General features: G+C 40.4%; 1 protein-coding gene across 6 annotated transcripts in view; it reads right to left on the reverse strand.

Moving 5' to 3' along the window:
- The window catches only part of TCERG1 (transcription elongation regulator 1), a 57900-nt gene extending 34811 nt beyond the window's left edge, over positions 1-23089 (reverse strand). For 2 of the 6 annotated variants that reach the window (XM_075900294.1, XM_075900299.1), the window contains exons 1-9: positions 22932-23089; positions 20584-20809; positions 17513-17665; positions 16469-16784; positions 13551-13793; positions 8781-8843; positions 7066-7302; positions 3707-3822; positions 2109-2153 (exon numbers count right to left, since the gene is read on the reverse strand). In XM_075900294.1, coding sequence (XP_075756409.1) covers positions 2109-2153; positions 3707-3822; positions 7066-7302; positions 8781-8843; positions 13551-13793; positions 16469-16784; positions 17513-17665; positions 20584-20809; positions 22932-23017 — 1485 coding nt within the window. In that variant the 5' untranslated portion in view covers positions 23018-23089. Of the gene's footprint in view, positions 1-2108; positions 2154-3706; positions 3823-7065; positions 7303-8780; positions 8844-13550; positions 13794-16468; positions 16785-17512; positions 17666-20583; positions 20810-21383; positions 21476-22931 lie in introns of all 6 variants that reach the window. The other 4 variants (XM_075900297.1, XM_075900295.1, XM_075900298.1 and 1 more) reach the window with 4 other exon arrangements.
- Between the last annotated feature and the right edge of the window lie 3162 nt (positions 23090-26251).

Below are 26251 nucleotides of genomic sequence, written 5' to 3' on the forward strand. Positions count from 1 at the left end.
GCCGTGTTTTCTGTCCAGCTATTTCATTTATATTCAATTGACAGTAATGTGGAATCAGATTACCTAGTCTGACCTTCTGTATATCACAAGCCAATAATTTTCACCCAGATTCCCTACCTTGAGCCTAATAACTTGTCTTTGACTAACAAATTTTGTTTGGCTAAAATATGTCTTACAAAAAGGCATCCAGTCTTGATTAAAAGACTTCAAGAGATCGAGAATCCACCACTTCTCTTGGTAGATTGTTCAAAGGGTTAATTACCCTAATCGTTAAAAATGTGTATCTAATTTGAAATGTTCTTAAAGAACACTGTAGTACTTGGTACCATCTTCTCAAACACTAACCAAGTCACCTCTTAATGTTCTTCTCAATAAGCTAAAAAGGATTGTGCTCAAAAGTCTGTCACTTTAAGGCATTTTCTCCAGCCCTGGAATCATTTTTGTGACTGTTCTGCATCCTCTCCAGTTTTTCGATATCCTTTTTTAGATGTGGACACCAAAATCATGTATCATTCTCAATAAAGTCATATGCTGATATAAATATCATCTTCCTACTTAATCTCACTTCTCCCCTCTCTGTACAAGCAAGGACTGCATTAGCTCTTTTTGTCATATCATCACACTGAGAGCTATGCTGAGTTGCTGTCCATTATGATCCCCAAATCCTTTTCAGGGTATTTTGAAAGTGAAACCACCGTCTAGATTTCACTCTTTTGGGGAAAAAAACTCCCGAAAATGAGGTTTACAGGATCTTTTGAAAAAAGTGTGTGTGGGGGGGGGGGGGGGAGGGGGGCGGGGAAGAGGGTTGTTGAAAGAATCACATTTAGGGTATGTCTAGACTACATGCCTCTGTCGCCAGAGGCATGTAGATTAGGCCACCAGGCATAGGAAAATTAAGCGGTGATTTAAATAATCGCCACTTCATTTAAATTTACATGGCTGCCGTGCTGAGCCAACAAACAGCTGATCAGCTGTTTGTCAGCTCAGCACGGCAGCCATGTAAATTTAAATGAAGTGGTGATTATTTAAATCGCCGCTTCATTTTCCTATGCCTGGTAGCCTAATCTACATGCCTCTGGCGACAGAGGCATATAGTCTAGACGTACCCTAAGACAGCTGTTTCACTTTCAAAAGACTCATTTTCGAAAGAACGCATGACTGCCATCATGCAAATGAAGCGTGGGAAATTCAAATCCCGGCTTCATTTGCCATTTCAATCTAATTTAGATCCCTCTTTCGAAAGGGATGTAGTCTAGACATAGCCCTAGTTCTTAATCCACTAAACATGCTCCATCGATATACTGTGCTAATTATTTTAATCAAAATGCAACATAATACTTAAGACACAATGTGGATGAAGCATTTATCTTTCATTGAACCAAATCCTGTTGGTGAAAGGAGAGAAGCTTCTGAGCAAAAGCGAGCTCTTTAATACTCTGGGACTAAAACAGCTATAACAAGCTTATAACAACATGCTTACTTAATAACAAGTATATTTTACAGAAATAAATATACAACTTCCTTCAAGTTTAGCAACCAAATATGTAATATCTCAGAGGATGATTTGATGAGACTTAAATACTAGCTTGATTGGCATTAATTATATTCCTGTCTTTTAATTCTTTATTGTGCTCCCAATTAGTTTTTCAATTATTTTGGCTGGGACTGATGTCAGGCTAATTGACCTGTTTCCCAGGTCATCCCATTTGTCTTTTTAGAACATTAGAACTCTTTTAGAGAGTCTTCCAGAGTATTTCAAGATTTATTAAAACTTAACACAAGTGGGTAAGAAATCTCCCCAGCCAACTATTTTAGGAGTCTTTAGAGCAAAGTACCTAGGCCTGCTGATTTAAGAATGTTTATCCCTAGGAGAAGTCATCTAACATCCTCTTCAGTTGCTAATGGACTGGAAAGTACTTCATTCTCACTTGAAATGATTACAACTTGAATCTTTCCAAATAAAAAATGGCAATATTTATTGAACACATCTGCCTTTCTTACATCATTAACAACAATTTACCCTCTCCATCCAGCAGTGATTCAGGAAAGCCCTTAATCACATGCTTAATACTGATTTCAACGGAACAAAAATATACTTAAATGCTTACCTGAATTGAGATGTTCCCTTGAAGCAGTGCCTTATGGTGTGATGTCTACCACAAAGAGAAATTTCAAGACATGTTGGCTATTCTGAAAATTCAGGGACTTGAAAGACTAGATTTGGACTACATAAAGTTCTGAACATAACATATAATTTCCTTTACAATAGGAAAAAGCAAACAAGACAGCAAAAAACATTGACTATTTAAAAGATAAGCATGACAAATTGAATGTATAGCATCAGAGGGGTAGCCGTGTTAGTCTGGATCTGCAAAAGCAACAAGGAGTCCTGTGGCACCTTATAGACTAACATGTATTGGAGCATAAGCTTTCGTGGGCAAAGACTCACTTCGTCAGATGCATGACGAAGTGGGTCTTTGCCCACGAAAGCTTATGCTCCAATACATCTGTTAGTCTATAAGGTGCCACAGGACTCCTTGTTGCTCTGGGTGTATAGCTTTTCCAATACAGGTTCGACCTCCCTGGTCTGGCACCCTCGGGACCTAAGCGGTCCCGGACGAGGGATTTTCCTGGAGCTCATTTTTGGACCCCTGCCACCAGCCCCCCCTGGCCCGGCCACTGGGTTCCCAGCCAGCTCCCCACCTCCTGATGGCCCCACTGCCCTGCCAGCCCACTGGGAAGCCATTGCTGCCATGGCTCCGCCAGGCAGCCCAGCACTGGGGCTCCAGGCAGCTTTGAGCACTACGCGCCGGGGCTCCCTGGGCAGCCACATGCCAGGTCTCCCCACCCTGCTGGGCAATCCTACTGCCACACACTAAGTAGCTGCACTGCCAGCTCCCTGTGACAGCCCACTGTCATGCAACATCCATGCTTGACTATGGATGTTGCTGGACCAGAGAATCCCAGTTAAGAGAGTTTCAACCTGTAGTCTAGTCTGCTATATGTATATTATAACTTGTTTTAATGCTATTGCCATAAAAATACAGTGCAGATTAGTAAGCAAACAATACCAAAAGCTTTATTTTTGGTCAGGCAGTTTAGTGTTTTTAAACACTGTTACTTTACCTACATAACAAAACCAACTGTACCCAAGATAAAAATGTATTTTGGTCACTGTAATTTAAGGGAAATAAACGTGCTTTACTTTTGCAGTGATTCTCTATAATGACTTTTTGACAAATTAAACTTACTGACTGTATTGTACACAAGAAGTTTTACTTTTGTCTCAAAATTATGAAAATAAAGAACTATGCAAACATCTCTTCCAGTATTTCAGATAACCTGATATTCCAAGGCAAACTGACTTGCTATACACATCAAGCTTAATGAGAGAAAGGACTTTATGCAACAGAATGTATTTAGAGGTACAACTATTTTAGTTTTCAAGTTCTTTCTGACTTTAAAGAAAAACAGATGATTTAGGTGGAAAGTATTTTAAAACTATTGAAATCATTAAATGGCATAACAAAAGAAAAATTTTCAAATCACCCCCACTAAACGAACTCAAATTACTAACCATAATTTCTTATCAATATATCTTATCTACATATGGTCAGATTACTACCCATAATCCTGGATCAATGTCTGCGTCCATATACTGTACATACACAGAAAGAAGCTTTTATTTGGTTGCAAGATCTTTTACCTCCTTTATCAGCAATTTTATCGGTTCTTCTTTTGGTTCCTCTTCTTCGGTCTCCATTGGCAAAGGATCCTCTGTAGATTCTTTAATAGGCTCTTTAATCTTCTCTTCAACTTTTTCTGAGAAAAATAATTTTTTTTAGAATAGATGTGCCTATGGTAATTTAAATTCTTACCGAATTTATCAGATTCAATTTATCAATGTGGTCTTGCTAGCACAAGTGATTTTTTCAAGTTGTACAATAATTTTCTTTTTTACATTCTCTCTTCATTGGACATTAAATAAAGTGTCTTCCTCAAAGGGCCAGATTGTCTCCTGTGTCAGGATCTGCTCAGTATGGGGAAAAGGAGAGGATGTTAAGACTCCTTTGATCTGATGCTATCCCAGCCCCAATGTAAGTTAGTTTTTCCTAACAAACCATATGGTGTGTGAATTCCTGTAATGGACCCAACTCTCTCACCCCCCCCCCCCCCCGACTCTCAACACCTCTGCAGCCAAGGAGGAGTTCTACTGGGAGAATTATCAACTTGGCAGCTGAAGCCAAATTCTGATTACACTCTGTTGTGTAGGTGTTGTAAAGGACTTGGAATGTGGCAGAGAATCTGACCCATTCGTTGTAGAAAATACTTAAAATGGAATCCCTTTTACTAACACAGCTATATTTGAAATTTATTAATGTTTTCTTTTTAAATCATGGCCTTTTCAGTGAACAGAAACCTTACAGACAATAAAGGAAAACTGACCAAATACACATTAATGCTAAATGCACAAAAACCTGAAAGAGAGCATCTCCCCAACTAAATTCTTTCTTTTACAGCAACTGTAAGAACTGCATGTAAATATAGTACAGAGAGAGAGAGAATGAGAGAGATGTGATTTTTCAGGATGTGTCCCTGTGATGATAACTCCAAATTCAGCCCAATTTCCTAAAGTGCTGCTGGACATTTCTTTTGAGCAAGATACATTATAACTCAGATTCTACACATTTCTGATAACATGTTCCATGCAAGGATTTCACATTTATAATTAAAACTTTCCTTTAATCAGTTTACATCCCTGTTCTTACACTTAGTCCCAACTCCAATAGGAAATATTAGAAGTCAAAAATAAGACAAGGATATATAAATAGAAACAATAGAAACATATGGGAAGCATAGTTACGGATGTTAACCATCAAATATTATAATAAAACAAGGGCTTGAAGTTGAACTAAATTTTAATAAAAGAATATTGTGTCTGATAGGGATGTTAGAGAGTAGTGGACTAATCGACTACAGGAAAAGCATAAGCAAATTGTATCAACTACACGATTAGCCAGATAACCACAATTTAACATCCTAAGTATGACAGAAAGATGTATTTCTCTAACCCCAACACAGAGACTCATTTTCCACCTAAAATACAACCAACAAACACTGGGGATGGGGAGAAGGAAGATATGTGAACTCTTCAACTGGCACTGCCAGCAGCTCTAGCGTATCATATATGATGCAGAAAGGTTGCTAGCAGCAGCACACCATCTTGGCATAAACTTTCTTTGCAGTCTATTGTTTAATTTTTTAAACAAACAGCCTGTTGTTTTTATACTACTACGGTGCCTTTATTTTCTGGATCAGCTTTTAGTTGGATTGTTTTTTTTATACTATGTCTGATGACAAGCGGTCTCAGAGGAGTCTCTGCAAGATCAGATGTGGTCTATAACCTTCCCTTCCATGACATTAACATTTGGCAAGGGAAGATGACAAGACTGACATTTCTTTGGATGTATTAAGAGCTAGTAAATAAATGAGCATAAGCTAGATATTCTTTAAAAAAAAACCTACAGTTTATTGAATAAACTACACACTTATCTAACTTTAAGAGATACTAAAAACTGAGAATTAAGGTCTCATAATGCACTTTGGGACTTTAAAGAACATTACAGAAAAGATGAAATACTAGAGAGCAATTTTAGGCAGACACACATTTGGAAACTGAGCATTACACATGGGTTCCAGAACCACTAGAAAATGTTTTATACATAAAGTTTGGATGGAATACTCAAGTGAATGGTGCAGTCTAATTGTGGAACTGATAACACTTGCCCCCTTGCCATAAACAAACAAACAAACAAACAAAAAAGCACAATGAAATTGCAGAGAGACTGTTCTGTACTTATTCCCCCACCCCCTTAGAATACATTTTATACATTATGAGGATCTAGAAAAAGCTTTATTCAGGGAACCTAATTCAGATGTTCTCTATCTTAAGGACCTCTCAACTCAGGAAGAAGTAAACTGAGTTAGTGAAAATTGAATTGTTGATTAGATCATGGGCAGTAATCTTAATTTGCATGATTGAGAGTTATTTTAAGTAGGTGTGCATATTACAAGCATAGTGTGGAGGTGTCTTTGACTAAGTTAAAAATTCTATCAAGCATGAAAAGGAAGGACTAACTTATGCCTGAATACACTGAAGACAGTACCAAAAATCTTGTAAATACTAGAATCAGAGTTCGAGAGGATTTTCACACCCTAATCCTTTTGGCATTAAATCTGCATCACCTTTTTGCGTGGAGGATTCACTCATGAATGTAATTTAGATTAAATTCATTTGGGATTATGGAATACCACCTTTTATTCTTTTTGCTAATTTAAATTTTGTGCTATTCATCCCTCGCTCTCTCTCTCCATCCCAAACTGCTTATACATATTTATTTTTCTCAATCTCTACAAGTTGTGCTTCCAAAGATCTCTCTTCTTTAATGGGTTTAACACTAAGATGTAAAATTACATATAAACATTTAAAAACAATGACAATTTATTTCCACTTTGGAAGCCTCAGGGGACACAATGATACTCACAGGACATGCTGAGCGCCACAACTTAAGTGTGGTTGCATATATGTAAAAATATTTATGAAAATATCATCTTTCATACTGACAGGCATGAGTATAAAGATTAAAGCAAGACTACACAACACACAGGCCCCATTTAAGTCAGTTCTGCTGATATTAATAAAATGACATTTACCCGATTTCCACCCATATTACAGCATTTTTAATGAGCAATGACAGTCCAGGAATTTAACTACTAAAACCCATATCAACAGAAGACCATTATAATGATTGCTTTTTTGTTTTGGCTCCCATCCGTGGGCTGCGTGTTGAGTAGCCCTGATCTAAATGATCCACAGTTTGGCAATAAACACCTAGTAACATAGTAGAGGACAAATATGCTTTAATACTAAGATTGATACCCAACTCCAAGTTACAACTACAAACACCTTTTAGAAATTCTAATTAAGGGAGAAGAGGATTAAAGTAATTCTGGTTCACATTTTCCAACAATGTTTATTATAATAACTCATAAAAGTGATCATACCTAGTTGTGGCTGGATTCTAAAATCGAATGCTGTACCTTTGTCTTTTAATTCTTGAGGTTTTTCCCATGTTGATTCCAAAGTCCTATTGTTATAATAGTAAGTCTTCCCATCTGCTGTTTTGTACTCTGTCCATTCAGAGACTGCCGTTGCTCCAGCCAAAGTAGCAGGTGAAGCGGCAATAGCAACCTGCGGATGGATCATAGGTACAATAGGAGGGGCCATTCCTGGCAAGACACCTACATCAAGGAGTAATTAAAACAAAACAAAAACAGTGAATGACAATGGAGTATCATTTTGTGACAGAAAAGCACCAAAATACTGTTCTACAATAGTTAACTTGGCATACAATTTAAATGTAAGCTGCTTCAAAATAAGTCCCCTCCCCCAAAAATTGGAAGCTTATGTTACTAATTGTACTACAGGCAGTCCCCGGGTTACGTACAAGATAGGGACTGTAGGTTTGTTCTTAAGTTGAATTTGTATGTAAGTCGGAACTGGTACATATTGTAGGGGAAACTCTAGCCAAACATTTCTCCAGAGCTCAGTTTTATTCTCCCACACCTCACTTCCCTCAGTCCTTTATTCTCAAGCTGAGGTGTCTGCTGGGGGGCGGGGGGGAGCGCTAGCTTCGCGTCTCCCTGGTCTGCTGGGGGGAAAGCAGCTAGTGCGGGGTTGCCTCACCCCGTTTGTAAGTAGGGATCCGATGTAAGTCGGATGCTTCTAAATCACAAATATTTTATATTCAACAGGGCAATGTACAATTACTTAAAATGAGTGATCTAAAGAATAATAGCTAATTCTGCATAGTATAAAAGATTTAGAATTACAAAAGAATGTATTTTAGGCATCAAATTTCAGTGTCTCAAGAGCAAAACCCCTGCTATTTCAGGTCAGGTAAAGTCTTATGATATGCTTTTAAAAGAGTATAACTAAACTATACTGTGTAGACTGCGGAGTACTTGAGACAGACTACCAAACCCATTTTGCTCATGTATGGCAAAATAGCAAGTGACTGATGAAGATCCAATATGTTAAATTACTATACCATTTACCAGGTTTTCTGGAAAATGATTTTAAAGAATGAAAATCTGCTTCCAAATAAGAAAATAGGACTAACACAATGGGGTCATAATTTCAAGTATGTTAATAAAGTACAAGTTGTCATTTCTTTTAACCTGGGACCTAAAAAACAACCAACCAAACACAAGAGAATAATTAATGAAAAAAAAAGTGTTTTTGTATGAAAACACATTTGCTCCTGAAAATAGCTTATTTTTAAACAATGCACAACCTTAAAATGAAGATTTATACTTCAACATGCGCGCGCGCGCACACACACACACACACACACACACACACACAACCACCATGCAAGCGGTCATGCCACTGTACAAATGATAGTACAAAAAACAAACATCTCACACACAAAATAAAACTAAGAAGTATGGGCACAAGGAGGTTCACATTTATCACAGAAATCAATAAGTAAAATAATGTGAGTTTGTGTAGCTTTTTGTATTAAATAGGCTAACACTAACAACTCAGTAGGAAACTTATTTGCTGGCCAATATATTTTCATTTAGACTTTTTTTTTTTAAATAAATTTATAGATCCACTCCTTTGGGGAAAGCAAATAAATAAATAAAAGAAACAACAACATTCACTACCATGCCAACTTACAGACATAATGAACTAAGATGGTTTTAAAAATTACCGGTCTTGGTGGTAGCGACTGTCTTTACATACGGGCAGCTGACTATTTGCATCATTGCTACACCTGTAAAATGGATAAGCAAGCATGTTGGAAAGCTGCCATTGTATGTCGGCTATTACTGGGAGTCTGAATAATACGAATTTTCCTGATAAAATTTAGAATGACATTTTCCAATAGAAAAGAGAGCTCCCAGGCTTTAAAATATGTAAATATTTTAAAATATGTAAATATTTTTGTTTCAACATTTTGTGAAAAGTGGTGCCAGATCTAGTTCTAAGTTAACAGCAATGTTTACTGTTTACATTGAACCAGCAGTTTTAAGTATAACTTGTATTAGGACTTTATAAAAACATTTGAGAAAAGATTCAAGGGTTTAAATTCAGTGTAGGGGACAATATTGCAGGAAAAGATTGTGCTGAGGACAGTTTTGCTCATAGCATTTGCACAAAAGGGGCCAATAGAAGCCGCTACAGAAACTCATGTAGTCCCTCATAGTTTCGTTCTGCTCCTCCTCCAGTGGGAAAGAAGGCTTGAGCAACAGTAGGGCTACGTCTACACTGGCCCCATAAAACGGAAGAGGCATGCAAAGCAGGTAAGTCAGAATAGGGAAATCCACGGGGGATTTAAATATCCCCCGCGGATTTAAATAAACATGTCCGCAGCTTTTTTTCCGGCTTGGGGAAAAGCCGGAAAAAAGCGTCTAGACTGGCGCAATCCTCCGGAATAAAGCCCTTTTCCGGAGGATCTCTTATTCCTACTTTCAGTATAGTCCTACTTTCAGGTAGGAATAAGAGATCCTCCGGAAAAGGGCTTTATTCCGGAGGATCGCGCCAGTCTAGACGCCTTTAAATGGACATAAAATTTGTTTTGTTAAGGAAGTTGCAGTAATCAAGATAAAAATATGTCATCTACAGGATCCCTGAAACTAAGAAGTGTCTGTGCTGCAGTAGAATCAACTTCAGGAAAAAAAGCTTTTTCCTCAAACAAATTTCACATGAATTAAGAGTAAACAGACCAACTAAGACTTAATATAAGATATTAACACAATAGAAAAGTTATTTAGTGTTAAACCACAATATGCTACAGATCACTTTTCAATTGTACTGCTCAGCTTTTTTTCTTTAATATTAAAGTGATTTATCTGGGTGGCTTCATGCTCATTAATGCCTAACAAAAGCTACACACTTTTGCTCAATATGTCTTTTCAAATTCTGCTAATATTTTTTGCTGTCCAACTATAGTGGCTACTGCTTCAGAACTGGTTGGACACTACGGTTGCTAGATCATTTCAGCATATTTCTTAAAAAGTCATCCTTTCAGGAACTTTGTAGTTACAGTGGAAATATTTCAATGTTTTCCAGGAACATCACAAAAAAGTACAACCATGTCAAATCAAATCTAGCTGTACTTAAAAACAAAATTAAAACATTTTGTTCCATAATAGAAAAAAATGTGTATTTAGAACTAGGGTGTCCAACACACTAGCCACATGTGACTATTTGGCCAGCTGAGTGTGGTTAGTTAGCTTGAACAATAAAAACTCAAAAATTGTTGCATTCAAAAAACATTTTTTTTCCTAAATCAAAACACAAAAATTTTCAAATAAAGAAAAAGTTCAGAAAATCTTTCTGAATTCTGAAGCCACTTTCCATTAATTTGATCCATTCGCTGGATGGAGACTTCCACCAGTATGCGGAATAGCTTAAATATGCTTAGGCCAGAAATCAACATGCCTCATCATAAACCACGGCTGGCATTTCTGGGCGTTAGTCTTCCATTGGTATTTATTGTCAAAGCCTTTCTGAAAGTACTTCTGAGATCTCTGTATGAAATTATTTGTTATTTTATGAATTCGGCCAGCTTTTTGCAGATTTTGAAAGCTTCATGTTGGCATTTCAAGTGATGAAAACCACATTTCAGTTTGACATTAAGGATGTCAACGTGTAGTCCACTACATGATTAATCAATAAGCCCAGGTTTATCGGTTAATCTTATTGACTACATGCACGCTTGCTCCCCTCACCCATGTACAGTAATTCCTCATTTAACACTCTAGATGCATTTCTGAAAATGTTCGTGCTAAGCGAAAACGTGCTACGCGGAGTCAATTTTCCCATTAACAATAATGGAAAAGGTGGGGGGTTGCGTTTCAGGTGGTGGTGGCAAAGTCAATATTTGTTGGTGCTCAGTCATCAATGTCAACATTAGAGATCTAGCAACACAAGATCTCTGGCAACACAAGTTGCCACGGCTTGTTAAAACACAAAGATAAACACGTGCGTGAGCGGAGGAGCGCTGTGACCATGTGTATTCATCCGCTCATGCGTATTACCACTGTTTTCACCAACTTATACCACCGCACAAAGTAGTCTGCCACTTGATTATTTCTGTGTTATTTCGGGGACGGTCGTGTTATTCAAAAAACGTTCCCTAAAAAAAAATCGTGCTACTGCGAAAATGTGTTAAGTGGGCATGTGTTAAACGAGTAATTACTGTACTTGTCATTTTATAGATCAGTAACGCCCTCCACCCCTCCTCCCAAGACAAACTATTTCACAGTTATGCATAGGCCTCTTTAGCTGTGAATTAGTCCATGTGCTAAAGGGAATGGATAAACCTTCAGCTCACTCGGCTAATGTGAAAAAGCAAGTCAAACTTTTATCCAGATTCCAAGAGGATTTTAATCACTGTAGCTGAATGGGTCAGAGAACTTTATCCCAGACAGAATCACTCCAAGATTTTGTCATGCTTCATGCAAATGGTCCAACAATTTTGAAATGGTGGTGTTTTGTTTTGTTTTTAAATTCTGGCTCAGGTTCTAGGTCGGGGTGGGCAAAAGGGCCTCCAGGGGCTGGATCCGGCCTGCCAAGTGGGTTGATCCGGCCTGTGGGAGGCCCTGCCGCTCCCCTGCCCCCAGGCCAATTAGGGCCTGGGGGCAGAGGAGTGTGCGAAGCTTCCTCCTGCCCTTCCAGGGGCATAGGTGCCTGGTGGGAAGGGGGGAGGGGCCCAAAAGGGCTCTCCCACCCCAGATCAATCCTGGCCCCTTCCAGTTAAGGCCCCGCCACTTCAAATTTGGCCAAAAATTATTGCCTACCCCTCTTCTAGGTCTTAAAAATTCTAATAATTCCAATCTCAAAATCTTTCTTTGCTATAAGAAAAAGATTAATTATATCATTATTATTATATTCTGAAAGTACTGGTTATGTCCATGTTAATTCAAACACAATATTCAAGCAGCGAGTACCTTTTTGAGCATTTTAGAAGTGATTATAAACTGGAGATGAACCCAAGCCTTTTGTCAACCTACTTTTATTTCCTTTGATGTCTAGGTATCTATGTTGGAGAGTCATATTCTGCTGAAATTTTTATCCAAGCATTGAAGGGCTGCCATCTGTCCAAAATTTAAGTTTTAAAGCTCAAAACAACAAATAAATATTCCACCCTTTTAACTCACTTTAGCACTAACTTTAGCCCTTACAGCCCTTTTGTTTTTTATTCACTTTTCCAAAACGATGCCTGCTGGCTACAAGTCAGGCTGGGGACACTTGACATCAGTTGGACTTTATTAATTTCTACTCTTGGATATTTATGCAATTAACAGTTGCCATGACAGTCCCAGGATATCAGACTAAGGGTACGTCTACAAGGCTTAACTCGAAATAAGCTACTCAAACTGAGCTACATCAATAGCTTATTTCAAAACAGGGAGCGTCTAACACAGCATTTATTCCAAAATAGAGCACACTTCCTCTGACCTCTCTTACTTCTCGTACAACAAAAGGGTTACAGGAGTCGGAGTAAGAAGTCCTCCAGCTTGACAGCATTTTGACACTATTTTGAAATAACTGCCTGCTGTGCAGACTGGGACTAAGTTATTTCAGAATAGCACTAGTTATTTCAAAATAGTGCTGCAGTATAGACATACTTTAGAATACGTAATCCATTTTTTAGTCTCCTTTCTAGTTTTATTTCATTTCCTAATGCACTTTTGTGCATAAATTTGAAGCTCTGAATCTAAGTAAAGAAAGGATTACATTCCAACCCTGAATTTTAAAATATAAAAAAAATAATGTTAAGAGCATACTGGTAATCAACTATTTTTTTTACAGTTGATTATCACTCAGGTTACATCTACACTGCAACACTATTTCTGATATTCTGAAATAGCTATTCTGCATATTTTGAGTGTACACATTATTTCAAAATAGAACAGGCTCGCTCTTCCGACGACCCTGTGAACCCCATTCTGCAAGGAGTAAGGGACATTCTGGAATAGCAATTTATTTCTAAATAAGCACTGTGTAGACAAGAGCCAAATTTTGAAATGAGCTACACAATTTATAAATAACATCGAAATAAGATACACAATTTGCATAGCTCAAATTGCATATCTTATTTTGACTTATGTGCAGTGTAGATGCACCCTCAGAGATATTTAGAGAATTAATCCAACTGTTCATTATTTGGTATGGGACTGGAGTATAGACATAATCCCTTAAAAATGCATTTATAAAATGCAATTTTCAGGGCATGCTTATTTTTTTGCATATTAAAGTGTAACTACATTCTAATAATTGTATCAAAAATAAATATGTAAAAGGAGTTTCAAGTGACTGTTACTTAAAAAGTTTGTTCACTAAATCTGAATTATTTCAGAAAAAACTCTAAACAGAGAGGATTTAGGCAATTCCACACACAATAGACACAAGTGCAATCAAATTGATAACTTGGACACACAGTTGACAAGACAACTACAGGTTGCCAATTTACCTGGAAGTGGAATAGGCATGCCAGGAAGGGGAACACGAAATGGAGGTACCATCACAGGTGGAAAAGCAGGAATTGTTGCTGTTGGCTGAGGTACCGCATGAGGAACAGCAGGAGGCAATGTCTGTGGGACTGGCTGGGGTACTGTCTGCACAGGTGTAGCAGAAGCAGCAGAGGTTGAAACACTAACTGAAGATGTTGCTACTGAAACACCTGAACTTGGAGTCTGCTCTTGTGTTGTGGGTGCTGATAAAAAAAAATATATACAGTTGTCTTAAATGGTACAACATGTGAACTATAAATATGAGCACTCGTTATTTCCCTACACATACTATACAGCATTTAATCCTTTACAGAAGCACAGTGAAAGAAAGGTCACTTGCTAGAAAGAAAAAATCCCTCCCTCGACCCTGAGACATTATATCATTCTGAAAAAAGATCAGTTTCTATTTCTTATCTCCCTTGATCCTGTTTGTATATTATAACCTAACAAATCTCTAGGACAGTGGCAATTTTTTTTCTTTGTTTACTAGAGAACAAGTATAACCTGTATGGGTGATAAATGAGATCTGAACCTCTTTTCACATTGAGACAACTAAAAGGGAAAAGTTATATGAAACCTTGAATGAAGGAATTAATGCATAAAGAATACTGTTGTTTAAACAACATAATGACAGCAGTTCTGCACGTGTACCTACATGACTATACTGTGGTACTCTCAGACCGTGACCATGCAACTGCAATTTAAGAGTGGAGAAGCAGCTGCATAAAATCTCTATAATCAAGAGGGGAAAAAGGAAAATGCTTTTAGTCATAGGCTGGAAAAATTCCACTGGACTTCAGTGCCTCCTTGTGGGTAAATGAATTTTATATATTTAGTTCAACATTTCTTGCAGGATAATTTCAGTTAGTCTTAAACAGAATACTAATGTTGTACATCACTGGTGTCCAACCAGTTACGAAGCAGTAGCCGCTATATTGGCTACTACTATAGTGAACTAGCCACATGTGACCAGGGGCTAGCGTGTTGGACACAACGCTTGTATATCAACGTGTGGGTTAAAAAGAGCAAAGTAGCAGCCAATGCATTTCAAGAAGTAATTAAACTTATACTAGGCATTGGTTTGATTTATTTTATTCTTTAAATCAATCTTACAATAAGGTGAAACAGTACAATGATGGGGAGATACCACTTCCTTGAACTAAGTGATATGTTATAGATATTAAATTTAAGTCACAAAAGCAGAAAAACATATTACAAGAAAATTATTTTCTTCGCTATTAATAAAGTGATTAACTCACATTTTCTATTATATAAAGATACTTAATATTCAGTATATATTTAGCACTTTTCATCTGCAGTACTCAAAGGGCATGGGGGTTAATCCTGCTTTAAATAGAGAGAAACTGAGGCATGTAGAAATTTGTTCGAGGTCACATACCAAAACAGCCATGCAGTCATAATTAGAATTCAGCTTTCCTGGCTACTAATACTTTTAGGCTGATTCTGAATGAGAAAACTGATTTTTTAAAACTCAAATTTTAACTTCTGATCATAGGCATGAACATTAACAGACATTCCTTAAGTGCAAAGGCAAAGTTCATTAGTGCTTGGGGTCAGGAAATTACATTTTTTGGCAGCCAAGAGTCAAGTCAAATTCTATATTATTCTATGATGCTACATAACAAAAGCTCAGACAACTACAATGAGTAAACTATGATCTCAGAAATATAATAGGGAGTGGAACATGTGTCTGATTCTTGTCCATTGTTACATATTTAACAAATGTTTACACACGCTACAAAATAACGTCCTACCTACACATCCATATTTTTAGAGAATAGGCTAGGACACTTTCCACTGCAATTTAAATATACTTGAGCCTCTTTAAACCAGCAACCCTGGGAAACCAGATCTACCAGATTAAAGATTTGCCAACCCAGGAAAGGAGCTGTGAGGTCTGGGCATGAGGGAATGGGGTGGGGCACTTACCTGCTGTCCCTAGGGACACATGTAGCTGCACTCCTCTTGCTGCTTCCAGGCACTGCCCCCTGTCACTAGGGAAGCAGCGGGGAAAAGCCTTGGGGGAAAAGCAGCTCTGTGTGTTGCCATCCCTCGAGTTAGAGAGACTGAGGAATGGCAGTGCACAGAAACGCTTCCTCCTCCGTAGCACAGGTGTTCCCAGATTAGGGACACCTGGAGTATGAAGATTTAATTGCATGTACATTAAGGATGTTAAGAAGCGGGTAACTGACTAATCGTGTACTTGATACAATTTAAGAATGCTCCCCCCAGCACCAGCTCCCTGCCATTTGCTGCCTCTGATATAGAGGCAGCCTAGGCTTATCGGGCCATCGACTACACTTTTACATCCCTAATATACATTCTAGAAAGTTAGTCTCTTATTCCCTTGGGCTGTTGTGAACTAGAAATACTATAGAAGTTCATTCCATGTGAAAAGCAATGGGTTTCAAACCATAGTTCATTCATCTGTAAATCTTGGAACCCTCTCCTGGTTTGTTCTGTGACTCAAACACAAAGGAATTGGTGCACTGGAATGCTCTGCAGAATGAAAAAGCAGAAGTTCTTCTCTACAACAATCAACTCTGTTTGTTCCAGGCCATGTCTAACTCGTCAACAGGAGCACAAGGATGGGAAATCCTGAGGGAACAATCCATCCTCCAAAATAATGTCTGCTTTCATGTTAACAAAGCATTTCCAATTTTTGTTTGGAATACATCAATAACCAAATAGATACTTAATAGCTATTTGACAATTTATGGGTAGCAGCAGCAGAAATAACAAATACGTGCCAAAGAAGAGAGACCACATGTCACACTAAATCTTTACTACAGCATTTCCTCAAGGATAGCATTTCTTTCCCTCTCTCACAAAGCATAAAAACCCCACAATAACTCACTTGAAACAGTCTGTGAAATTGAAGTGGCTGTGGTTGTAGTAGAGGTGGTGGAGGACTGAGTACTTGATGATGTTGATGGAGACACTGCAGATGCAGGACTACTGGTTGTTGGTGTGGAGGCACCTATGCCTTGTGCCTGCGCCTGCGCCTGGGCCTGGGCCTGAGCCTGGGCCTGGGCCTGAGCCTGGGCCTGGGCCTGAGCCTGAGCTTGAGCTTGTGCAGCCAGCATTGGTGTCAGTTCTGATTGCTGAATAACCTTTACCCCATCTGGCTTGGTCCATGCAGACTCACGTGTTCGTGCATTATAGAAATAGACCTATAGAGCAGAAAAAATTCTCATACATAAGTATGTTTTCACAATGAATAGTTCAGTCCCTCTCCTGGAAATTATGAGGGCAATATGAATATCTATATGAACATTAATAAAAGGAAATTTCTGTTTGCCTATCTACTCAGCACGAACAAAAAAGATTCTTACTATACACAAACTGTAGCCTGGATGACAAAGATCTGTTACTACAACAGCAATGGTATCAAGTATCAGAGGGGTAGCCGTGTTAGTTTGAATCTACAAAAGTGACGAGGAGTCCTGTGGCACCTTATAGACTAACAGATGTATTGGAGCATAAGCTTTAGTGAGCAAAGACTCACTTTATCATTTATCTGATGAAGTGGGTCTTTGCCCATGAAAGCTTATGCTCCAATAAATCTGTTAGTCTAGTTGAACCTCTCTAATCCAGCATGCTCGGGTCCTGACTGATGTCGAGCCATAGGCGGTCAATACTGTTTAGCAGCATTATCAACTCTTCCACTGCTTATTGGGCTCTTAGCAGACATTTAGGGGTAAATTAGAGCTAAGTAACAGCATAGAACATGGAGAGTCAAGACTGATGGCTGTAAACAAACTTCACGGGACTGCAGGAAATGTGGTCACAGCCATGGTAAGTGGACAACTGGCTAACTAAAATCATGCCGGAGCACGGACACTGCCAGGCTACAGAGGTTCAACCTGCAGCTTCTTGCTGTATCTTGTTTCAGTCTTACCTTGCCATCCGGAGTCTTGTTTTCCACCCATATCTCTTCAGTGGGTGGCATAGCTGGAGTTCCGGGGGCGGTGACAGGTGGCATTCCTGGAGGAAACATCATTCCAGGAGGCGGTGGCATGCTACCCATAGGAGGCGGCATGAATGGTGGCCTCTGTGTAAATTCATAGAACAGTAACAATGTCACAGGACTTCCATACACATACAGTTTGCTTTCATATACAGTATCACTTGACTACACAACCTCAATAAGAAAACATTTAGCAACAGTCTTCAGTGATATTCTAATAAAATCCATTGAAACAACTTTGCCTACACTGGCCTGTTTGTTCTACACTTTAAATTTAGGTTGACAGAGCATATTCAGGGGTTTAAAAAAATCCTTAGCCCCGTGGAAGAATGCTTTCATCAACCCAGCTGCATTGCTTCAGGAAGTGGAATGCATCCAGTGACAGAAACCCCCTGCCATTGCTGCAATCTGCATCTACAATACAGAGGTTACAGTGGAACAGAGGTTACACCTCAACTATTGCACTGCAGTGTCCATAGAGTAACCATGGCCTCAATTAGCATAACCAACACAAGGGACAATCCAAATCACAGCACAGAAAATGGCTTTAACAAGTATTTAAAGCTTTGAGGTGTTAACCAAATGCAAAGCTACAAAGAAGTGTCAGTATAAAGACATTATAGGGTCGAATAAATTATTCCCCCCCTCACTAAAGAGAAAAAAATAGCACCCCTCCAAGAGATGCAAGTGAGAGGGACAACATGCCCTCAATAACTGTCTTCCAGACATCAATAGCTAGAAATCATTTGAATTCACAAGCCAGTTATACAATGACATACATAACGTAGGATATAAGCGGAAGCAGAAAATTTCATTACAATCCACTATTTCTTGTAATTACCTGCCTGCTAATGTTTTACTATTATGACATATAGGAGAAAGTGTACAAATTCAACAAAGCAGAAGTAACGGCTGTGATTTCTGTGTTTGTGTGAAGAACTTAACAGATGATCTAGCAGAGGATTAGTTCAACTTAACTATTTGTTGTTGCCAAAGAACCATTTTTTTACAATTTTGAAATACGTAATACTAATTTGATATACTCCAAGATCATTCTGAATTTGTATTTCATGCATGTCCTCCATAGTATGTGAAGTTTTAACATAGTAATACTCAGGCCTCAGTGTTTAGGAGCCAAACTAGTGATCAACATTACTCATAAGAGCTGCAGTACTGTGAATTTGTTGCTTCATTTACTATGCAACTGTATATTCATACTTAAACAGTAAGGCAGGGGAAATATTTAATGTATATATTACTTTCACATCAAAATGACAGACTAAATATTATTTTACCAACTACAATTGGTTAACATAGTAAAAACTATCCTGATTGGTTAATTGAATCACAATGTTTTAATATCATCAGCTGCAAAGAGCCACAGGAGATACATTAAACGATCACTCATGGCTTACGAGCCTCAATCTGAGTTTCACTGTAGCATAATAGCAAAGCAACAGCTCTCCTGTTGGGTAAAATTTGAGCAATTTTATTTAAAGAGTGAATATTTAAAGTGTTCTAAAATCCATATGTATACTTTGATTGTTTTAGAAGTTGCTGTGCTGGCTAGGGTTAGTCCAAATTTGGGTTATTTGTGCAAGGGACTCCTCTAAAACACAGCATTTTACAAAAATCATCTGATTCACCCACCTTTAAAAAAAAAATTAAACCTCGGCTCAACCGAAGGCTTTGATCCTTCCCCAATCCATGTTAGTCACGATTTATCTTAGCATGTGGCACCCTGACCCTTTCAGGAAGCAATACTGAAAAAGTTATTGAGGACAATGTTTGTAATTAGGGATGTTAAAATGTGTTTATTTCGAATAATTGATAAAAATTCTATTGACTACAGTCCCAGATTGCACCAAGTACAGGACCAAACCCTGCTGCAGGCCATGTTGTCTGCCCAGCCTGTATCAGCCCCTGAGTCTAAAGGGGGAGTTGGGACCTCCTGTATACAGTGGCTGCACTGCAGCAGCAGCTCCCTCCCACCTGCTGCCTCTAACTGAAACATCAGTGGGGGAGAGAGAGGAAGAGCGGGAGGACGAGCAGCACCACAGAGATAGTGTTGCGGGTAATTGGCTTTTAAGCTGGCTCCCCCCAGCACCAGCTCCTGCTTCCCCGCACCACTACCTCTTATATACCCTACCCTTGCTGCCTCTGTATGTCCAAGCTAAGACAAAACTCTAGTTTAAGTCAGGCATGGCAAACTGGAGTTAACTCAACAAATTGAGCACCCTCCAGAGCAACCTGCTAGACATTATAATCCCTTCACTAGACTTGTGACAATTCACATGACCAGATCACTGTGCGCCACTTCTGACATATCCCTGTAAAATCCTGTTGAAATTAGGTCCAGCTGATCCCTTGAGGTACATATGCAGTTCTTTTCAAAACACAGTAACAATTCTTCCAACCTGCTCCAGCTAACCGATCCACCATTCAGTTTAACCACATCTAACACAAGGACTACATGCAGCTGGAGTGCACGTAATTAAATTTTGTAAGTAAACACTATTGATCACAACACAATAGGACATTCTCCTTTTTTTTTCCCTTTCACGTCTTATGGCATCACACTTAATAAACTATTCCAAGTGGCTACGGCCAGCTCCAAGGAGAAGCATATCGCAGGGATGGTAGGTACCTTCCCTTTTATGGTTTTCTGGTATTTAAATTTGTGTTAGCTCTACTCTTCACTACCTCACTTTAGAAGGTTTGAGCATAGCTGAACTTGATGCTTTGGAAAGACACATGGCACTACTGGACAATTTTAACTACGCATTTCTGGAGGTTTTTTTGGTCAATGTACTCATCTCAGTGGTGCACACAATTCCATTATGTCTGCCTTTAGAAATTATGTGAAGGATCTTCTATAAATTAATTGGACTTTGATCTTATCCTTTTTTAACTTTTACTTTTTTCTTTCCCTGCTGTCATCACTCCTGAATGCTGCTGATTTCTTAACACGTGTATTCACATCAAAACCAGACAATCTTTACCTGTAGATGTGGAGGCCCCATCGGTGGAGGAATCCCTCCTGGAGGTGGCATTGGAGGCATATTAGGATCAAATGGAGGACGTCCAAAGGGGGGACGAGGTGGTGGAGGTGGACCTCTCATCATGCCAAAAGGTGGAGGAGGGCGCATAAGAGGTGGTGGACCCCTCATGACAGCATTTGGTGGGGGAGCTGGGCCACGAAATCTCAGTGCTTGCTGCTGAGCCATTCTGTGTATAAAGCCAGAAGAAAACAACTTGTGTTTGCTGATTAACTGCAGAATAGATTAATTTGTTATATTAAGTGAAACTAGTAAAAGCAGGCCATGACAAATTTTGTCAAGCTTCAATAGATAAAATTAAAAGTGCAAGTACTTGAACAGACTCCCCACCCTCACAATTTAAATTCACTAGAAGTCTGAATGTGATTTTTTTCACTCATAAAAATGAGTGAGCTTTATAATGAACCATCTTTGTAAGAATAGGTACTGCACAAGCTTCCATCACACGGCTCTGCCAAAGCACTTCAAATATGACATGAAGCACCATGTGTATCTATAGCCATACCCTAGGCCTCTCGAGCAATGGCTGCCGATTGTGCCAAGGTTTTTGGTTACTTCGTGATGTGAATGAGTGTCCACCAGGGACTTGGATGAGACCATCTGCATCCTTTCCACTTAGGATCTAAACACAGGATTTGTACTCTGATATGTAGTGGTGAAAGGCTAATATATGAAACCCAATGTGCCACCCAGCCCGCTACACAGGCAGCTTAATAAGTGTATATATAGAAAAAAACGTTCACCTTTGCAACCAACAAACGCTCTTCTGATGCTCTCAGGAAAACAATTTTGCCCACCATTTAGTGCCAGTGCAATACCAATGTTGGCATGATGACTCAAAATTGAAAAAAACAAAGGTTATAAGGTGGTGAACGGCAAAACACATGCAACTCAGCACTCAGATTATACAGTCTTCTACTCCTGCTGATTAAGTTTCATATAGCACCTACAGTTTTAGAAAACAGGTGCTCTTTTACATAGGTTTGAAAAAGAAATTATAGGGACAGCTGTCTGGTACATAACTAGCCCCTGTGATCAACAGAGATGCCCAAGAGCAAAACAAAATTAATGTGCTTTGAATGTTGCCCTGAAGGTGATCCAAACTCTAACAGCGATGGAGCACCAAAGGAAGCATATTCTGAATATAGGAACTCTCTTTACTGAGAAGAGTCTCCTGCCAGGCCTGGAAAACAACCATCCTAGACAGTAACAGCATCTCAGCTAATCTTGACAGTCATGAGAAAAACAAGGCAAATGACAGGTGGAGAGCAAGGTCCCAAACAGCATATAGCTTTATCAGCAACATAATTAATTGTATTATGAAGACAGAACTAGCATGAAGACCTATCATTTTCAGAGCACCTATCACCATAACACCAAGTTATGTGCTACCAGCAGCCATGTTTCCCTCATCTCTGTTTCCCAGAAGCTAGGAATAGGTTACAGGGGGCGGATCACTTGATGATTACCTGCTCTGTTCATTCCCTCTGAAGCAACTGTCCCTGGCAACTGTCAAAAGACAGGATACTGAGCTAGATGGATCTTTGGTCTGACCTAGTATGGCAGGCTCTTAGGTCCCAATTAAATAAGATCGCAAAAGCTATTTTACCATTCACACAGGTATTAGTTCCTGCCCTGGGCAGCAGGCACCAGAGAGCATTACTTTTATTTCAGATTTCTGTTGTGTTACACCTGGACCAGGTTTACAGCCCCACTGTGTTGAATGTTGTGCACATCTCCAAAGACACCACTCCTACCCCCAAATACCTGAATATTTTAGTTCTAGCCTTGGCGCTTTTATTCAGTTACTAGCCGAGGGCCGTTTAGGGTGGGTGGAAAGAAAGAGACGGGGAACGGGGAGGGGGGGGTATCACACACGCTATGAACAGCTGCATTTGCCGGTGGACACCGTGAGTCTCGCCTGGAGACACGGCGCCTGCTTGCTTAGCCCAGAGGCAGAGCAGCACGCTGCAGGGAGCGCCAACGGCTCGCCGGGCCCGGTTCCGCGGAGAGCACAGAAGGGTCGCCGGGCCCAGTGGGAGGCTGGGCGAGGGGTCTGCGGAAGGGGGAAGCAGCTGCCGGACCCGAAGCTGGGGGGGGGGGAGGAAATAGGAAAGACTCTACAGAACCATCGGGAGAGAAGGGGGAGGGGTGAGCGGGAGCACAAGGCCCCGAGGGAGGAGCCTGCAGCCGCAGGGGTCGGTGGGGGAGGCTCGGCGGCCAGGCCGCGCCGCAGGCCGCGCGAAACCCCGCTCCTCCCTGCCCCCGGAGGCCCCGCTGCGCTGCGCTACCTGATCTCATTATTGTACCGCTCCGCCGCCCCCGCGTCTCCCTCGCCGCCGCCAGCCCCAGCGCCGCCGCCGCCTCGTTCCGCCATCGCCGCCTCACCAGCCCCGCCGAAGCCGCCACCTCCGCCGCCAGGCCGCGCCGCACGTCACTGGCTGGCGGGACCGTCGCTCAAGCCGCGCATGGGCGGGACCTATCCAGGATTGGCTAAAGCGCCCGCCGACTTTGAACGAGGGATGTAAGACAAGAGGTGATTGGCTGCGAGAAGCCGTCCCGCGCCCCTCAGCGACCCAGAAGACCCGTGTCATGTGGTCGGTGACCCGCGTGGAGACCGGAACTGACCTCACGCCGTGATGCCAGCCAATTGGAAAAAACCAGAAAAAAATACAACCAATTCAGAGATATGGCGAGTAAGAGATAACCAATCTGTGCCGGCCAATCAAAAAACAAAATGGCACCCCCTTCAACCAATCATAGACGGGAACAGTCTCACTCCAACCACTGGCTGTAGAGAGCGTGCCAACGAAGCAGGAAATAAAGTTCAGATATTCTGACCAATCAGTAAGCGGAGTTAGGAAACGGCTAGCCAATCAGAGAGCGGTGTTAGCATAATTGTGTGACGCATAGGCTAACTGGGCAGAGGCGGTTGTTTCCCGGCGTTCTGCTCTGCTAGAGTCGGGCTGGCAGCTGCCTCGTGGCCTGCGTTCCGTGCCAGCACGTGGCTGCAGGGGCCCTTCTGCGCTAAGCACAGCTCCTATATGTCTTGCGAGTTCCCGGCAGCCAGCTCCCCTTCTGAGGCTGGCAGAGCAGAGGAATAGCTTTTAGCTGATTTCTTATGAATGGATTTCCTGTAGTTGAGCACAGCGCTTCTGCTGCACCCCGAGAAACCAAGGGTGCCCTTGTAGACAAGAAGGCAAATGGCATATTGGGGTGCATTAGGAGGAGCATTGCACAGATCTAGATAAGTTGTTATTCCCCTTTATTCTGCACTCTTGAGGCTACATATGGAGTATTGTGTCCAGTTCTGGACCCTCCTCTCCCCCCCACTACAGAAAGGATGTGGCTGCATTGGAGAGGGTCCAGCAGAGGGTAACCAAAATGATTAGGGGGCTGGATCACCTAAGGAGGGGCTGAGGGATTTGGGCTTATTTAGTCTGCAGAAGAGAGCAGTGAAGGGGGGATTTGATAGCAGCCTTCAACTTCCTGAATGGGGTTCCAAAGAGGATGAAGAGAGGCTGTTCTCAGTAGTGAGGGATGGCAGAACAAGGAGCAATGGTCTCAAGTTACAGTGGAGCGGGCTAGGTTGGATATTAGGAAAAAAACTTTTTCACCAAAGGGTGGTGAAGTAGTGGAATGGGTTACCTCGGGAGGTGGTGAAATCTCCATCCCTAGAGGTTTTTAAGTCTTAGTTTGACAAAATCCTGCCTGGGATGATTTAATTAGGATTGGTCCTGCTTTGGGCAGGGGGCTGGACTTGATGACCTCCTGAGGTCTCTTCCAACCCTAGAATTCTATGAAGGGGAAGATAAGTAACAGCCCCCCCTCCACCTTTACCATCCCACGTCTGCTTGGGGGTCATTATAGCCTTATTGGCATTTTCATTCTCCCTTTGTTACATAGCCATGTCTAGGAGGTGCTGGAATTAGCTGTACTGGGAGTGCCCTATCACCCCCCTGACTTTAAGTGGTTTCCATCATATTCAATGCAAGGTTTACAGTATGGTCTATAGCTTTCAGCACTTCTACTATAAGAATTGTTCCAATGCCATTAGCTGTGTCATATTTAATTTCATTTGCACACTCTTTGGGGCACACTATTGTCAAGTAGTTTGGAGTGCTTGAAAAAAAAAAAACTGTGCCTGCCCAGCAACAATAAATACAAAACACAGAAATTGATTTTGTGTGTGTGAGAAAGAAAAGAAATATATAGCACAGTGTCCAACACAGTGTATGTGGGAGTGTATGTGGGAGTGTATGTGGGAGTATCTACACAGTAAACTTCGAACTAAGGCTAAACATCGTTCTTGTAAAATTACATATATGTAGGACAGATGGATTCATACAAGTAGAGCCCTGCAAATCAGTAGATATCCACAACTCCTTTTTTGCAGCTATGGATGCAGATACAAATGTTATATCTAGAACCCTGTAAATTTGCAGATGCCTACTTTATATTATCAGGCATCCGCAACCATGGATGTCAATGTGAATATCTGTGGCTAATTTTTGCACATACGGATACAAATTTTGTACTGCACAGGGCTCTACATACAAGTGGAATAACTGCAACTTATTTGACCCACAAGACCCACATTTTAAAAAATGCCCTAAGAGGGCTAACAATCTCAATTTACTAGGTATAGGTAACAAGTAAAAATTATAAATATACTGAAATTCAGAAATACCTATCCAAGTGAATGAGAAAGTACCACTTATTTTAAACAAACTGACTTTTTAATTAAAGCCTTCACTTCAGAAGCATGTGTATCCCCTATCTCAGGTTTAAACTTAATTACCTGTGGCCCTCTGGGCTAGTTGAGGTAACCTAAAACTCATTCCATAGTTTTCTTGTAGCATAATAAGTGAGTGTGTGGGGGAGGGGGAACCCAGCATATACTATCCACATAAGTGATGCCCTGTGTACAGCTTTGGATATTAGAACATATTGCTGAAAAAGGGAATGTTTGCCAAGATAGTGGGATTATCACCCTGCAAATGCTATGGGATTTTTAATGTCCATACCACAGGCACACACAGAAAAGAACTGTAGTTATCTGTGCCTCCCCTTTACCAATTACACTCCCAGCCCTTTCTCCTAAGAGTATAGATAACAATTTGAAATGTATATATGGACTGGATGTGTTGCCTTTGGCTACACAGTCAGATCAGTAAAATGCTAGCCAGTAGCTAGTTAATAACAGGTCTTGATAAGAACAAAATAACCCTGACAGCTGACATACGATATGTTGCCAGTGGAAAATTTAAAATTCTATGTTATTGCAAATATCACCCATGGCCACCCATTCTGCATTTGCATTGGACATGAGCTCAGGTTTGCATACCCAGCAAGTGACTGTGCTAAGAGACTCTTAACTCATGGTTCTGTAAGGATGGGTCTATACTGCCCGGCTATTTCGGAATACCAGAGATATCCCGAAATAGCTATACAAGCTGCCCATTATTTTGAAATATTTTTCAAAATAACAGGCCCGCTATTTCGCCACCCGGTAAACCTCGTTGCACGAGGGTTTAGGGATGGATCAAAATAGCATGTTATTTTGAAATCTGGCATTGTGTAGATGTGCCAAAATTCAAAATAAGCTTTT

The sequence above is a fragment of the Pelodiscus sinensis genome, chromosome 17 (genome assembly GCF_049634645.1).
Source record: "Pelodiscus sinensis isolate JC-2024 chromosome 17, ASM4963464v1, whole genome shotgun sequence".
Classification (NCBI taxonomy): Eukaryota; Metazoa; Chordata; order Testudines; family Trionychidae; genus Pelodiscus; species Pelodiscus sinensis.